Source organism: Pezoporus occidentalis, unplaced genomic scaffold, assembly GCF_034315485.1.
Source record: "Pezoporus occidentalis ecotype Australia unplaced genomic scaffold, CSIRO_AGI_Poc_V1 ctg258, whole genome shotgun sequence".
Lineage (NCBI taxonomy): Eukaryota > Metazoa > Chordata > Aves > Psittaciformes > Psittacidae > Pezoporus > Pezoporus occidentalis.
Genome location: NW_026914480.1, coordinates 70,556 through 86,213, shown reverse-complemented (window position 1 = coordinate 86,213; position 15,658 = coordinate 70,556). Strand labels below are relative to the sequence as shown.

General features: G+C 46.6%; 1 protein-coding gene across 1 annotated transcript in view; it reads right to left on the bottom strand.

The window, feature by feature from the left end:
* Positions 1-5,361: 5,361 nt before the first annotated feature.
* GALNS (galactosamine (N-acetyl)-6-sulfatase) overlaps positions 5,362-15,658 on the bottom strand; it is a 48,785-nt gene continuing 38,488 nt past the window's right edge. The window contains exons 13-14 of the mRNA XM_062623676.1: positions 11,690-11,807; positions 5,362-8,073 (exon numbers count right to left, since the gene is read on the bottom strand). Of these exons, the coding sequence (XP_062479660.1) occupies positions 7,987-8,073; positions 11,690-11,807 (205 nt within the window). The 3' untranslated portion in view covers positions 5,362-7,986. The remainder of the gene's footprint in view (positions 8,074-11,689; positions 11,808-15,658) is intronic.

The window sequence follows — 15,658 nt, the reverse complement described above, 5'->3', positions numbered from 1 at the left end:
CCGCCCCGGTGCGGCCCCGCCACCCGGAGCCCCGTGGTCCGCCGTGCACGGAGCTGTGGTACCCGGGGACACAGAGCGTGGTACCCCGCTGCACAGTGCATGGTGTCTCGTTACCCTGGAGCACGGAGCTCTGCTACCCTGGTGCGGGAGCACAGGCATCCCCATCACGCCCATACCCCAGCGCACGGAGCCCTGGTACCAGGATGCACACGGCCAGCAGAGCACAGTGCTCTGTGTCCCAGTGTAGAGGCTGGTTGTCCCAGCTGCAGGGAGCCCTGGTACCCCAGTGTATGGAGCCTCAGTTTCCCCTCTGAAGAGTGCTGTACCTGCAGTGTGTGGAGCTGTTTGTCACCTGTGAACGGAGCTCTGGGACCCTGCCTTACCCCAGCCTGCTTTGGAAAGGAGTCCTACGCCTGCCTCCATCGCCCTTCACCCCTGCCCAGTGGCTTGCACAGATAGCTTATTAGGACTACACTGTTTCGTGGTTTTCTGTCCCTCATCACCCCTGTGAACTCCTGGAATTGCATTCTGTGTTTGTTAAACCCGTTGGTTTGGATTACACTCACAGGGGATGATAATAGAGCCAGTCTGAGCGCACTCAGTCCTAGACTAACAGCTCAGCAGCTCTTGGCATCGCCCATCCATAGGGCAGGTCAGGGCACTCTCACACAGCTCCTATCTCCCATCTCCTGATGGGTGAATAGCCGTTTGTCTATGCAGAATCCACTGTGGGCAGGAGACGTAATCCTGCATGAGTACAGATCTGCTCTTACATTAACAAACACGACTGGGACCTGGTCCAAATGCATCAGGGCACAGCCTGCTGCAGAAAGCAAAGGCAATTTTAGCATGCAAACACCCCTGCCCAAGCTCAGTGCTTGCTGCTGATAGCTGTATTGGGAACAGCTTCAGCTCCATGTGCTCCAGATAGCCCTTTGGGTCTGTATCCAAGGCATGTGCCAGCACCTGTCCAGGTACTTTGCTGTGATTTGATGTGGACCCCATGGGATGGGTGCTCAGGGTTGCAGCAGCATCATGATGAATGCTGAGCTGCTTTTGCTTATGTGTGCTGGACCAGTCACTCCCAATAGTCCTGGGGGTCATCACTGTGGTTATTGCACAGGAGGAGTTGCTGACAGGAGGGGAAACTGGTCCCCTCACCAGCTTCACTGTTACAGGTTCATATACGCAGCCTGGTTCACAAGACACCCAATTCTGCCCCATCTCAGCATCCAAAACATCCTGTGTCACTGTGTCATTCCCAGCACTTGGCAAAACCCTTGGGAATCATTCACTGTACACTGAATCCTCCACTGCTCTGTTTTCTGCCCAGTTCATCTATTCCCGATTCACCTCTTTAATGGATGTCTGCCAGAGGTGCCAACAGAGACAAACTGAAGGCCAGTGCAAAGGTTGCTCCCCTTCTTGTGAAGCTGTTACCAGAGCCTGCCCACCTCCTTTCACAACCATTCCCTTACAGGGTAAGATTTTCCCTGAAGTCAGATTATCGCTTTGGCACCAGGAAAATCCTCTCTAGCAGCTGTTCCAGTGAGGCAACCAGGGACAAAGCACGTAGCCTTCCACTGGAACAGGGGCTTTTCAACACTGTCACTCCCTCAGATGAGCTGGAAAGGTTTCTCCTGTGACCTTACCAACCGTGATACAAGACAATGAGCTATTCCAGCAACTCCTCTTCTTCCTGGCGGATGGAAGTGATGGAATTTATCTGTCTACCCGTGGAAATAAGCAGGAGGTGGGAAAGGGCCCTCCTGCAGCCTGCCTGCAGTGCAAGCACCAGGCACCTCTGCCTTTTGCCTCTCACTGATGGAGCCATAAGCTCCTTCATCACACTGTGATCCTCCTATGCAATCCCCCCCGTTACAAACAGAAGACACCACCCCATTTTTCTTGGGGCTAGATGAGGTCCCCAGGTTCCCCCTGTCAGCCCACTCCAGGCAAACCTGCAGCTCTCACCAGGACAAGCTGCTGAAGGCTCCCAGTGGTCCCTTCAGATCCAGCAGCTGGGTGAAGAAGCGGCTGGAGCAATCTCTCCTCCTCTGATGCAGGATCAGGCCTCTCACACACCATCAGTTCTGCCAGGAAGAGCATAAATATTACACCAAATCAGACTGAACCTATGCCACGTGCCAGCTCAGGTTTATAAACCAGCATTCCCCAGGTCTCTGAACTCAGAACTTCACCTCATTAATCCTCCATTTCAAAGGATGTGAATTGCATCTACCAGTACAGACTGGTTTTTAGCTTCCAAAGTAAATCACTTTTCCCTGTAATTGTTCAACCTTTCAAACAACAGTGCTGACTCCTACTGCAATTTCCATCTGAAAAGAACTTTCCTAGGACCAATTTCCAAATGCTGATGTCAAAGGACTTCGGCTCTGGAATATCACCAGGGAGGTGCCTCGACATCCGCTCATGGCTCAGAGAGGTTTAGGGCTGCTCTGTGCTTGGTGGAGCAACCACTACCTCAGATCTGGACCCCCAAGAGGGGACCCATAGGAGGGGTACACTGGCTTTGCTCTCTTTTGGACACAGAGATCACTTTAAAGTGCTCTGGCATCCTGATGCAAGAGATGCCATTAGCCAGTGAACATGGAAACTGGGGGTCTAAAACCTTGAGAGCTCGCTGTAATCAGCTGAACGAGGCAATTAGAAGAGCTGTGCTGAGTATGGAAGTTTCTGTTCCGTTACGGATTTTAAAACTTCAGTGTGAAGTGGAACAAAATGCCCCAAATTTCGACATAACCCACAAGGGGAAAGGAGAACTAAAATTTCCTTTCAAATCCGCTGGAACATTTCACTTCAATTTCAGCTTTAGAAACGACTGCACTTTAAAACCTTTTTTTTTAAAAAAAAAAAAACCAAATTTAAAATATCTTATTTCAACAGCAGAAGAATGCAGTTCCGCAGCCAGCTCCCTGGGCTCAGGACTGAAGCTTCCATCCTGAACAACGAGCTAGATTTGTCCTCCCTAACAGGAGGACACCGTTGTGAACGCGTCCTGCCCTTCCATAGCATCCTGCTTATACAGACCCAAACCCAGCACCTCCTGTGCTGCACCAGGTTGGATCAGGCCCTTGGAGAAGACACAGAACTCCTCTCTCTCCTCAGGGCAGGAAGGGATTTTGAGTCCAATCCAGGACTAATGGATTTGGCACGCATTCCTCACTGCTGGTGAATTGGCCAATGGGCTTTTCAGCCCCTATCCCTTTCAGATGGGAATTGTGCTACCAACATATATAGTGCCCAGAAGGGTATTAAGTGACTCTGGGAGGGGCAAAGGCACAGAGAGCTGCCAGACTGGCTCTCTGGAGAAGCTGGATGGCGGAGGGTTTTCTTTCACTCCTAAGACCACAGGCTTTTGGCGAAGGATCCACCTCTATTTAGGATTTATATAATCCGAGCTAGACTTTGAGCAACAACGAAACTTCAAATGGTGGAAGGGGATATAAAGAAAACAAGCAAATGGAGACTCTTCTCGGTGTTCAAAATAGTCATTTTCCAAAGGAAAAAAAGAACCTAAAACAGGATTTCAGCTCTTCCCTTACAACTGTTCTTCAGAACTCAGTTTAATTCAAAAGGCACTGCTGTGTCACCTTCTGATAACAAATGAAAAACTCACATCAAATACTACTGGAAAACAAAAGAAAAAGTCTATTTCCAAGTATTGTAACTGTTAAGAGAAATGGAAAAACAAGCCTCTCCAACCGCAAGACCATTTTTCAGACACTGAACAAGCAGAGTTAACTCTTAAGAGAGTAAAAGAGCAAGGAATCTGTAAAGTTCCCCAGTGCTGAAGACAACAGTGAGATCCCTGGGGAGCGATTTCTGGTCTAGCTGTGCTGAAGAGGCTGCTGGCAACTCTGCAGACAACAAACTGCCTTCCCCCAGCACCCCAATTCCAACTGTTCTCACCTTCGAAAGGTCCTTCTCCAGCTCTGAAAGTATTTCACATGGTTACAGCAGAGATGTCCTAATTGGAAAACGAGTATTCTCCAACCTTTGTTAGATCCTTATCTCATGGGCTATGCTTTATGTTAAACCAGGAGCTCTGGAAGCTGTCCATGGCACTTGGAAAGGCTTGACTTGGCATGTACTGAGAACTGCCAGCTTCCTCATGACAGCTAGCATCCTGAGTCCAGCAGCTTCCTTCTCAGCAGTATTAGTTCCAGTTCCTTTAGTAAAAGCCCACTGTCATCCTCAGCCCTCGCTGGAAACTCAGTCCCCAGACACCACATTTATTAGCAAGTACATGGCTATTGCTTGCTCTCATTCTGTTCTGAACTTGCCCATTTTCACTTTTAATACTGCATTCCTCAGCTTCCCATTTAAAATGCAGAGGCATGTTATCTTTCATTGCTGCACTCCATACAGGTTTGCAGGGCATTAACCTTGGCTCTTAAGTGTTCGGAATTGATCTTCTGGTTTCCAGTTCCAGTGTTCAGATCCCCAAATTGTTGGTCCACAGAGACTAATTTGCCACTGAAATAATCCATTTGTCGCTGCAGGATTTTAAATCAAGGCTCCACTTTCGCAGCTGTAGACTGTAAATGCAGTAGGACTTTTTCCATGATTATTAGTTACATCAATTTCAGAAGCTTCTCTGTGTGGAGGGCTGGATGATAACACAGCCTCAGGGGCAGAGCAGGGAGACTTGAGAGACTCAGCTAATTGGAAATTAAAGGGAAGAAAGAAATTCCTTGGACTCTTGGCCCAAGCAGATATTAAGCTTTTAGCATTCAGCAGATGTATTTAAATATAAAGAAAGTAATGTCACATAGAAGCAGTCTTAGGCAGACATCATCCTTCCTTTAGCTCTTACGTCTTGCAGCTTGAGAAATGAAGCCATCAACAAACAGCCTTCACTGCTGCATGTCTCTGATGGGGCAGTGGACCCCAGCAGACCCGCTCCTCTGTGACTGCACACACAGCCTCAGGCAGCTCCTGCAAAGCCAGTACAGCCAATTCCCCAAACTGAGCAGCTATCACATAGCCCAGCTTCAGATCAGAGTTAATTCAGCTTCAGATCATGATAATTCGTAAGGGTAGATGTGGTTGCACACGCTGGCTGCTGTGACCTGAGGGGTGTATCAGTGGGTTTGAGCTGGTCACCCCTGCGGCTGCGCTGGTGCACACAGCCACAGTACACCCCTGCCTCAGGACTGTGCTGGGCAGCCGTGTGGGCTGGGAAATTGATCCACGTTAAAAATAATACAGGGGAAAACAAAACAGGCTATTTTTAACCCAGGTCAGTCCCATGATTTGGAAGGCGTCTCTGTGAGACTGTCGCAAAGCAAGGTGTTGTTCAGTTGTTTCACAGGTGCGCACAGACAACTCAGATAATGCATTTCTAATAAATTAGTTTATTTTTCTTCATTAGTTCTTCATCTCACAATTTCAAAATCTGTACATCTTTGGGAAAGGCATTGATTTCAAATTCTTCCTAGCCATCCAGCTGTAAAACTACTGTTCTTATTTAAAGCATTAGGTTCTTCACATTAAGCTTTGATCTTTTATAATAAAAGGACATGAAGCAGATAATAAACAGACATCAACAGAAGTCAACCCCCTTATAGCAGCCAGCTTTCTAGTGCAAAGTTTACATCCAGTATCTATGCACTGAGGGATTACTTCAGTGAGGAATGAGGGCTTTGTGTGCTGGGTAACCAGACAAACACCGCATGTGCTGAGAACAGGATGGCTTGTCTGAGCAAGTTACACAGACTGTGGAAAAGCAGTATATTCACAGCTTGCTGATTTGAAGGAGTACAGAAGGAAGTGACAGCCAGGCAAGCAGGGGACACAGGGTAGCAGGCATCCAGTACACTCACAGCGTGCCTACTGCAAAGGCAAAGAACCAAGAAACATGTCTGGGCTAGAGCTCAGACAATGAGCTGTGGTCCTATGGTGGGATCTCTTCATCGCAGCAGGAAGAGAGACAAAGTGCTGTCACAGTTCGCAGAAGATCTGTTCCTATGTGCGGGCTGCTGGGGATTTTCAGGGAGTTGCAGTGATGGACTCCCTCCTCTGGTTGGTATCTCTATCTGCTGATACTAGAGAACTGCAGGGTCCTGAACAATTGTCGGTGAGAGAAGCACTAAAGCAGAGGTGGACCAGAGCCAGCAAATGGGAAGTTACTGGTTTTGTCTGGTCTCCTGTGCTGACAGACACACATGACTGCTGCAAGTCCTCCTTCCTGTCCTTCTCATACAGCATCGGTGAAGAAAAGGCTGATCAGAATCTCTCAAGACTTGAGCTATTCACACGACATCAAAACAAGGAGAAATGTTACGGATGAACTAGAAATGCCCTGATATACTTGAAGGACAATTAGGAACATCTTAAGAAATCTAGGCTATAAACAAATGCCATTTTCAGATGCACAGAGATTCGGAGGTTCTGCCAGCCGATGAAGTGTTGGCTGTGATTTCTGATGGGTGGAACAGTGAGAGCCGACTCAAGAGCTGTTCTTATTGCAATCTTATAGGATTATCCAGCTTCGTGAGATATACCCTAGAATTACCGTGGAGAGGATTACAGGTAACATAAACCATGGGAACAGAGAGAATGAGCGCCTTTGGGATTACAGGGAGGGTGAGAGTAGGCAGTTTAGAAGCCTGTAGCAGGCAGAAGCACAGCAGAACTCTCAAGAAGCAGAAGCAGAGCTCTCAAGCCAGCCTCAAGGCTTGCTTGGGAAGGAAGCTGCTGTTTACACCCTGGATTTTTCCCAAGGCAGCATAACAGCAGCAGAGAGGGCACATGTACTGTTTAAAACACTGGAGGGGTGGAAGTGGAGCATTCCTGTTTGCATTCAGTGGTGCAAACAGCACGTTCAGCTACTAGTATACCAGCACGCTTCTAGCTACTCCCCTGAAGCTCCACAGTAACCTTGCTCAGTTGTGTTTGAGATGTGTTTATTAGCAATAGCCAGAAGTGTGAAACGGGCTCAAAAGCAGATGAGAAATCTGCAGTGTGAAATTGTGCAAAGGATCAGCATTTACCATGAACTCTGTTTAAAGCAGTGCTACACCCAGGCTGTGGAAAGTTTGCACAAGGAGAATTCCTCAGAGAGCGTACACTGGAAACAGGGTCAAGAGTTAATGTCTGATGTAAACGGGCATTTCTGAGCCTGCAGTTGGCTGGGCCCAGATCATGAGACTAGAAGCATGACTTAAACCATATTTGGACCCAGAGTTTTTTGGAAATGAAGAAAACCCCTGAAATGAACTACTGACCCCCAGCTCCCCAAGAACATCCTGCACCCTGTCAATAAGGCAGTACTTACGTGAACTCTATCTTCAGGTTTCTTTACCTAGGGGATGTTTGCAGTTACAGATGAAGGAAGGCAGGGAGTTCTCCCTGGAGCCAACCCCTTACTCAGGAACAGGAGGGAGCACTCAGTTGCACCCAGTGATGCACAGCAGCAGTTTGGACCCTACAGCTGCACCCAGTACTTGCAGGTTTAGGAAGAAAGGAAAAACAAGCTGGTGTCCAGAGTTCACAATGGAAATAAATGTTAAAACAACAAGTTATAGGCAAACCAAACAAGGGCAGTTTGGGCAGGGTTTTCTGGCGGCTCTGTTTCCTGAACATGGTCGCTGTTCAGGATCCGAATGAGTGATGATTCGAGAGAGCAGGCTGGGTGGAAGGAGTGACAGGAAAGGTGCATCCATGGCATTTCTGAGGTGATGGCAGAGTTGTGGTTGTACAGAGAGCTTTTAGAGTTGAAACAGTCTTCACTGAAAAGTTACCATTTACGGAAACAACTACAACAGAAGACTACAGGCTAAACCCTGAGCACTAGAAATATAAACACTGGCCCTTTTGGAAGGGCAAATGATGATATCATACATACATCACACCCTTCCTGTGTAAACAGGAGTGCCAACATGAGAAGACATGCTTTGTAAACTGTATGTCCAGCTAGTTATAGCTTTTCTGTGTAGCTCTTGAGGGCTGCAGAGCAGATCAATGAGGCCAAAAGCACTTCTTGGGATCAGACTTAGGTGGTTTCAGGCACTTCCCTAGCTTCTCACAGCCTGGAGGAGACCAATTCTGTTAAAAACAAACAAAAAACATACAGAGAGATTATTTATACCAAGTACCTGCTAAGCCGTATAACCTAAACCAACCCTCTCTCATCCTCACAAAGATGTTTTTATGTCCTGCTTGAAAAATGAAAACTCCTCTTGCAGCTGATGCTCCCGGGCTCATCAACTTCCCAACTCCAAACACTATTCAGAAAAAGCTTTAGGAAAGACTACAAATCCTTCTGCAGCAAATTCCCTCTTCTGGGATACAGTGGTATCTCTCCTGTACAAATGCAGAGTGCTGTGGCTCTGGTGACCTTCCTCTCTTTCCTGTAAGTAGCATGGAGCAACCGGATCATGAGGTTTTGGTGAAAACCCCAATTTTCCTGGGATCCAGAGAAGAATTATCATGTTTAGCACTAAGATATCCACGCACTTTCTTGAGGAAACAAGCAAAAAGCAACAGAAGGCCAAGGGTGTGAGCGAGATAAGAATGCCAGTATTTTAATGAGCATTCTGATGGATGAATTCATAAACAGATGGAGTCAGAGGCATTTATGAGACAACTACTCCAGTGCATGCAGACCAAAACCATTTGTCTTCCTCATTTCCATGTTTCTTGTAATACCTTTCTCCAGCATAACACAGGAATGACATCAGTAAGAGAATCCACTTCAAACCTCAGATTCGAAACGGATTAACAAAGGAAGGAATCGGGATAAAAGAAATTTATCGATTTCACTTGGGTTTTGCCATTTAAAACTGGGAACTGCAGTAATATGAATGGCAGGTTACAATTCCCATTCTGCCTCAAGAAATCTTTTGCATTCATTCTGTGTCCCTCCCTCTCTCAAGGTCTATCCATTCATGGGAGATTCCTGCTGTCACCTATTAAAGATCAGCTCAGCTCTGACCTCTTGCCTTTCATTTTACTTATTTTTAAGTCATTTATGTTTTCTTGGAATTAAATTCCTATGGAGGAAAAGAAAAGCTGAACCCCACAAAAAAACCTAACGGTGCAGGTTTCTATTCCACAGAGCTGACAACAGATGGCAGTGAGACACCAGCTATCTCTGCAGAAGGAGCAGGCCACAGCAGGGAGCTTTGGCGAAAGGCTCGTCACTGCACGAAGGGCTCCAGACGGTTTAAGGACTACGGGTGCTGTTTCCTAAATCTGTGACTCGATTCTGAAATGCACAACCGCCGCTGGAAATTTCAGATGATTGACAGCTCTGTAGGAGCAACAGAGATCCAAATAAACAAGTTAAATGTTTGTTCATTTGAGAAAAACAAAACACCAAACAAATTGGTATCTGCTTCAGTCTCGCAGCCCAAGCTGGCTTTCCTGGATCTGTGCTGTAAGTCCTGAGGACACCATGTGTGCTGCAAGTCAAACACACAGTCAAGCCAGCTCCACTGCATGGAGCAATTTCTCCCACATTTCCATAGGAGGAAAAGGCAGCAGAACTGGCTCTGCGGGAGCTGTGTCTACACTGTTGGTGGGCTGTGCCACAGATGGGCCAGCAAACACTTCATTTGCTCAGGAGGGCTTATGCTGCTGCACTTAACATCAATCCCAAGACTGCAGCAGCTACAAAACGATGCATCTGCTTTGCTTATGTATAAATAAAGACGATTCTTCTCCTCTGCCCCAGAGAGGATATTAAATATCAAATAAGTAAGTGACAATTTAGAACATCCTAGAATCCCAGACTGGTTTGTGTTGAAGGGTCCTTAAAGCACCTGCAGTTCCAACCCCTGCCACGGGCAGGGACACCTTCCACTAGAGCAGCTTGCTCCAAGCCCCTGTGTCCAACCTGGCCTTGAACACTGCCAGGATGGGGCAGCCACAGCTTCTCTGGGCACCCTGTGCCAGCGCCTCAGCATCCTCACATTAAAGATTTTTTTTCCTAATATCTAATCTAAATCTGCTTTCTGTCAGGCATAGTACTAGGAGCTGATACTTGTCTTCCAGCATCCTCTAAAGACAGATTTAGGGCCCCATCAATACTATCACTCCAAAAAGATTCTGGATACCTTAATTCCTGGTCTCAAAAGCCAGTAATTTGGTGCCTGTTTATCTTAGTTTCTTGATGAAGAGGAGGAGGAACAAGGGGCAGCTGGTGAGGAGAAAGACCTTGATGTAGTGCTGATAGAGGTGTACAATTAGTCCGTTAAGAGTTTCTATAGAATAGAAAACTCATCATGTTTCCTGCTGGGATTTCTCCTGGGATCAGAATACCCTCCAACCCATCAGGGAGGGCCAAATGATCTGCTTTGAGCTTGGCCAGGCGCTGGAGCAGTCATTAAGCTGCCTCTGCTTATAGACTAGGCAGGCATGGCTGGACATTGCCACAGTGAAAGCAGAAGTGGCAGCCCATGGTCTGCAGAACTTCTACCCAACAAGACAGAGATAGAACGTGGCATGCTCAGGGAGAAGATTGACCCTAAAAAGAACCTAAGAGAGGGCTGGGGTGCAGGATGAAGTGCAGGACCTCCAGTTCAGCAAATTTTCGATTATGCAACCCAAAGACACTGTTGACAGACATGGGTACCAGATGTTTCCACAGCACCTAAACACACTGCACCAGGGTAGCCACAGAACAGCCTGCAATTTATGAACCAGTTTTGGAGTTAACACAGAAGAAATGCCTTTCCAGTTAAGGTCTCTGGCAGTAGTCAGGCACTGGGGAGAGTGCCTGAACCCAGAAGGTCCCAGAGGAGCACAGAACAGTGTTTACGAAGGGAAAAGTTGAATAATGAAAGAAAACAGCACAGAAACAATGGTCCTTCAAATCTTTTTCCTACTTAATATCCAAAAATAAAAAGATGTGATAAAGCTAGAAAAGATCGTTGCCTTCTGACTGCAGAGACACAGCTTCACATTTTCACTGTTCTGGCTGCTTGGAGATAGACCACAGCAGCAGGTACGAACTGCTTGCTTCAGTAGGTTATTTCAGCAACAGAAAGATATGCCTGTTACTATTTTGTGTCAGTCTACAAGGACATCCCCTTAGACTACACAGACTCTTGTCATCTGACAACTTGACCTCCTACAAACTCTCCAGTTTCTTTCCCAGGTTCTCAGCAAACCAAGCAGCATTTGACAGTAAAGCCAAACTGTAACTTTCCAACATGCAACTTGAAACAGAAAACAGAATTGAAAATGCCTGTCATCTTTCTAGCCAGAAACACTTTGGAAAAGTCAGGCACGGGTGTAATTGGAGGAGACCGAGCAAGACCAAAAGGTACTCACACACATGACTGGAAAAGAGCCACTCTCCCAGTCCCACCACTCAAAACACAGAAGATTTTTAGATTTGCAGAAGGGGATTAGAAAGGAGAAGGATCTACAGCTGTAGATACTGCCATAGGTATCTCTGTGGAAGGAAGCCACAGAGTTTATCACAGCATGTTGATAAGACTTTTCAGACCTAACCCCACTCTCTGAACGAGCCTTCCTGTGCCACTGAGCTGCACAGGTAACAAACAGACCTCTCCTTCATGGAACAGCCAGGCAGCCCTTCAAATGTGTGCATCTCTCCTCCATCCTTCCCTGGCTTTAGGTGATGTTTTATAAAGCCTGTACAAAATCTATTTTAAGCTAAGGATTCTAAACATATTTATGCTTGAATGCTCACCATGACAGCCTTGTCACACACGTTAAGCTGTGGCTCCCCTGGCACCATGGTCACTTTGTGCTGCTGGACAATGACAGATATTTGCTCCATCGCCCTTTGGTATTCATTGCTGGCAAAACTAGAATGTGAAAAAAAAACACAGATGTTATTAGTTGGGGTTTATACACGGCATCATTACAATGTCCACATCATGGAGCTGGGTCAGGAGACTTTTCCCGGGCTGTAGTAAGAAAGAAGAGTATATAAACATGCAGTTGACATTAACTGCCCACAGGTCCGTAGGGGAATTGAAACATCTGGGCTGAGAGAGTCCAGCCTGGCCAGGCCTGGAGGCTTTGGTCTGGGATGCTCTGCTCAGGGCAGCAAGGATGGCACATGGCTTGCCCTTCTCTTCTCAGAGAAGCACATGGCTCCTGCTCGGTCACCTCCACACGCAGCTTCAGCTCTCAAAACTGCTGGCTTCCTAGTGATTTGGAGAAAACTCCAGGAACAAACTCGCCAGCAGAGTTTCAAGTTGACAAGCAGGTATTCTTTATTGCGGCGCCGGGAGACACGGGGAATAGCTCCTCCTAACGCGTGTCCCCGAATTGCTATACGGGTCATCCTTACATGGTCACTGAGCGTATTACATCACTTTCCAAAAGGTTTCCGGCATGCTTACAAAAATGTGGTGGTCTTTAAGGGTCGTTTACTTTTCCCAACAAGCTTAATTAACATTACAGACATGGCAATCATCCTGCCCTACTACTTATCAGTTAGTTTAACTGCTCTCATCCTGGACATCTGCTAGTGCGGGATACTCCCTAGTAGATGCTTACACCAGCTTAATGGGTTTATTAACACCCCAAACATAGCAATCATCCTGTCCTTTTACTTATCACTGAGTTTATCTGTGCCCACCCTGGACATCTGCTAGTCCCAGATACTCCCCATCCCCAGGTCCTGTCCTTCTATTCTGCTTTTCTCACACCTTTTATGCTAAGGTACTGAGGACCTGAACGTATGTCAACTACCTTCAAGCACCGCAGTTATTTTCCATTACAAAGCCATCAAACTCAACATTACTTAGAACTGATTACATTTTGTTCTTTTGTGCCTCCTTGTCTCACTAGGTGGACAAACACATTGCAAGCTAATGTTGAGTCCCAAGGGAGATCTTGTTGGTAAACATGGTATGTTCAAAGAAAGGCGCTTGCCATAGAATCATAGAACAGTTAGGGTTGGAAAGGACCTTAAGATCATCCAGTTCCAACCCCCTGCCATGGGCAGGGACACCTCACGCTAAACCATGTCACCCAAGGCTTCAACCAACCTGGCCTTGAACACTGCCAGGGATGGAGCATTCACATCTTCCCTGGGCAACCCATTCCAGTGCCTTCCCAGGGGCAACCCACCCTCACAGTAAAGAACTTCCTCCTTATATCCAATCTAAACTTCCCCTGTTTAAGTTTGAACCCGTTATCCCTTGTCCTATCACTACAGTCCCTAATGAAGAGTCCATCCCCAGCATCCCTATAGCCCCCCTTCATGCACTGGAAGCTGCTATGAGGTGTCCATGCTGTTCCTCTTCTCCAGACTGAACAGCCCCAACTTTCTCAGCCTGTCTTCATACAGGAGGTGCTCCAGCCCCTGATCATCCTCATGGCCTCCTCTGGATTTGTTCCAACAGTTCCACGTCCTTTTTATGTTGAGGACACCAGAACTGCACACAATGCTCCAGGTGAGGTCCCACAAGAGCAAAGCTGAGGAGCAGGATCACCTCCTTCGACCTGCTGGTCACACTCCTTTTGATGCATCCCAGGATACGGTTGCTTTCTGGGCTGCAAGCACACACTGAAGCCGGCTCATGTTCACTTTCTCATTGACCAACACCCCCAAGTCCTTCTCCACAGCGCTGCTCTGAATCTCTTCTCTGTCCAACCTGTAGCTGTGCCTGGGATTGCTCTGACCCAGGTGTAGGACCTTGCACTTGGCATGGTTAAACTTGTCCTCCAGCTGTGCCTCAAATGACTGTCATGGAAGACTTCCTAGAACAGGGAACAAACCTTACCAAACACATTAGCGCACAAACAACCCTGCAGGGGCTCTCTGCACATCCATCGTCCACTCTTTCAAGTGCTTTTCCCTAATGTGCACCACACAGAGGCATTTATTGTAGGGAAACAAAGGTAATGCCAATACTTTGTTTTTCAAGTGTTCTCAAGCTAAGAGTTTAAAATACAACCCTCAGCTAGTAAAACTTCACAATCACCAAGTGAGATGAACTAGTATTATGCAAACAGGAAGATGGAGAAGAAGAATAGAAGTGACTTGTCCAAGACAAGAATACCTCCTCCATTTCGCAACCTCCCAGGGTTCTCCCCATCTACATTCTTCCATTACAGCTTTATTATTACAAGCTGGGACCCATCTGTCATGCTCCAAGACTTCATACAGGGTTATAAATTATGAGATTTTTATCCATCCAATTACTCTAATAGGTACTTGTTTAAGTGGTTCAGGGTGTACTTTACTAATACTTTGAGTATCTCTAAAATGGAGGATTACTACCCAATGATCTCATTTTGTCCATCATGTTAAGGGTCACTCAAAAAAACAGAGAGCAGCAAATTGCTTCTGAAGATAAAAGAAACAATGCAGCTTGGTCCTGACCTCGGGCTCCCTTTGCTTACAGTCCAAGCTGGCCACCAGCCCCACACTCCAGCTAATTTCCTTCTTTGAAAAACAATCACATTTTGAAGCCCAGTAATGTGCCAACAGTTTCCAGTAAACCCTATAAATATCACATCTCGGCAGCCATCCAGAGAGAAGCTGATTGTGGGGATGGGCCTGAGCTTTGCTGATAGAGAACAGGAAGGGAATTTGAAATGACAAGCTTGAGCAAACTAATCTGTTGCTCTCACACCCAGCTAGCTGTATCCTGGTGGAGAGACTATCGCAGGGACCGGCTGTGTCATCTGTATGGACCACCCTGAAATTCAGACTGTCCTTGTGAGGCTCCTGAATTTCCTTGCTCTTCTCCCACCTTAGCTCTCACAGTAGTGACTGATTACTCCTGCACTGCCCCAAAGACCACTGAAAACAGCAGACAGGCAAATGGAGCTGCCAAAAACCATCTCTGACTCCCTCCCTGATGAGGACACTCAGGGCAGCAATCACTTGGCTCAGCCAGGGTTGCATCCGGTAGCACTGTGGCCTTTCAGCTTGGTGAGATTTTATCTGGAAGCCCTGTGGTTGCGTTTCAAAGCACAACATTGCCAGCCTGCTTGAGAGAAAGAAAGGAAACAGGTTTCTACAAGAGGCAGGAAGGCTTTAAAGCTAACCTGTGTTGACATGCAGAGGACAGCAAACACGGGAGAGCCTGTAAAAGGAGAGGAAAGGCTGCAGACAAACACACTGCCTAAAACCACAGGCAAGTGCCAGGGATGCACACAGCATGTTGGACATATGAGCTGCAGACTGGATGAAACAGGGGAAACAGAAACCCTGTAAAGCTGGTGATGGAAGCGGAGATGCAGTGCAGTTTAGGGAGACACATGTATTTCAGTGTTTTAGATTTCTAATATAGCTATTGTGCCAGGATTTGAAAGTTCTTCCAAACCCCAGCTAATCACACTTTATTAAGATCCTCACATGAAGGATTAATATGAATTAATACATATTTTAACCGATTGTTAGAGTCTAACTGATACTCTAGATATCAACTAATTTAATGCCTCCTCCTGCTGCTCTTGTAACTATACAACGTGGTGTTTATTTCTGTCACATACTTGTGTCATCTCTCCAGCATTTAAGATCTTCTTTTGGAAGTGGACCCATAAGATAAGATGTTTCTGCTAACTAATTAAGCTCCACAGCATCTTTGCAAATATTTAAGTGCTAAAGAGATAGCCCAATTTCATCCATTGGAACGGCTTTTCATACATAGGATTCCAAATTAGCTGTAATCTGGACAGACCAGTGGAAAAC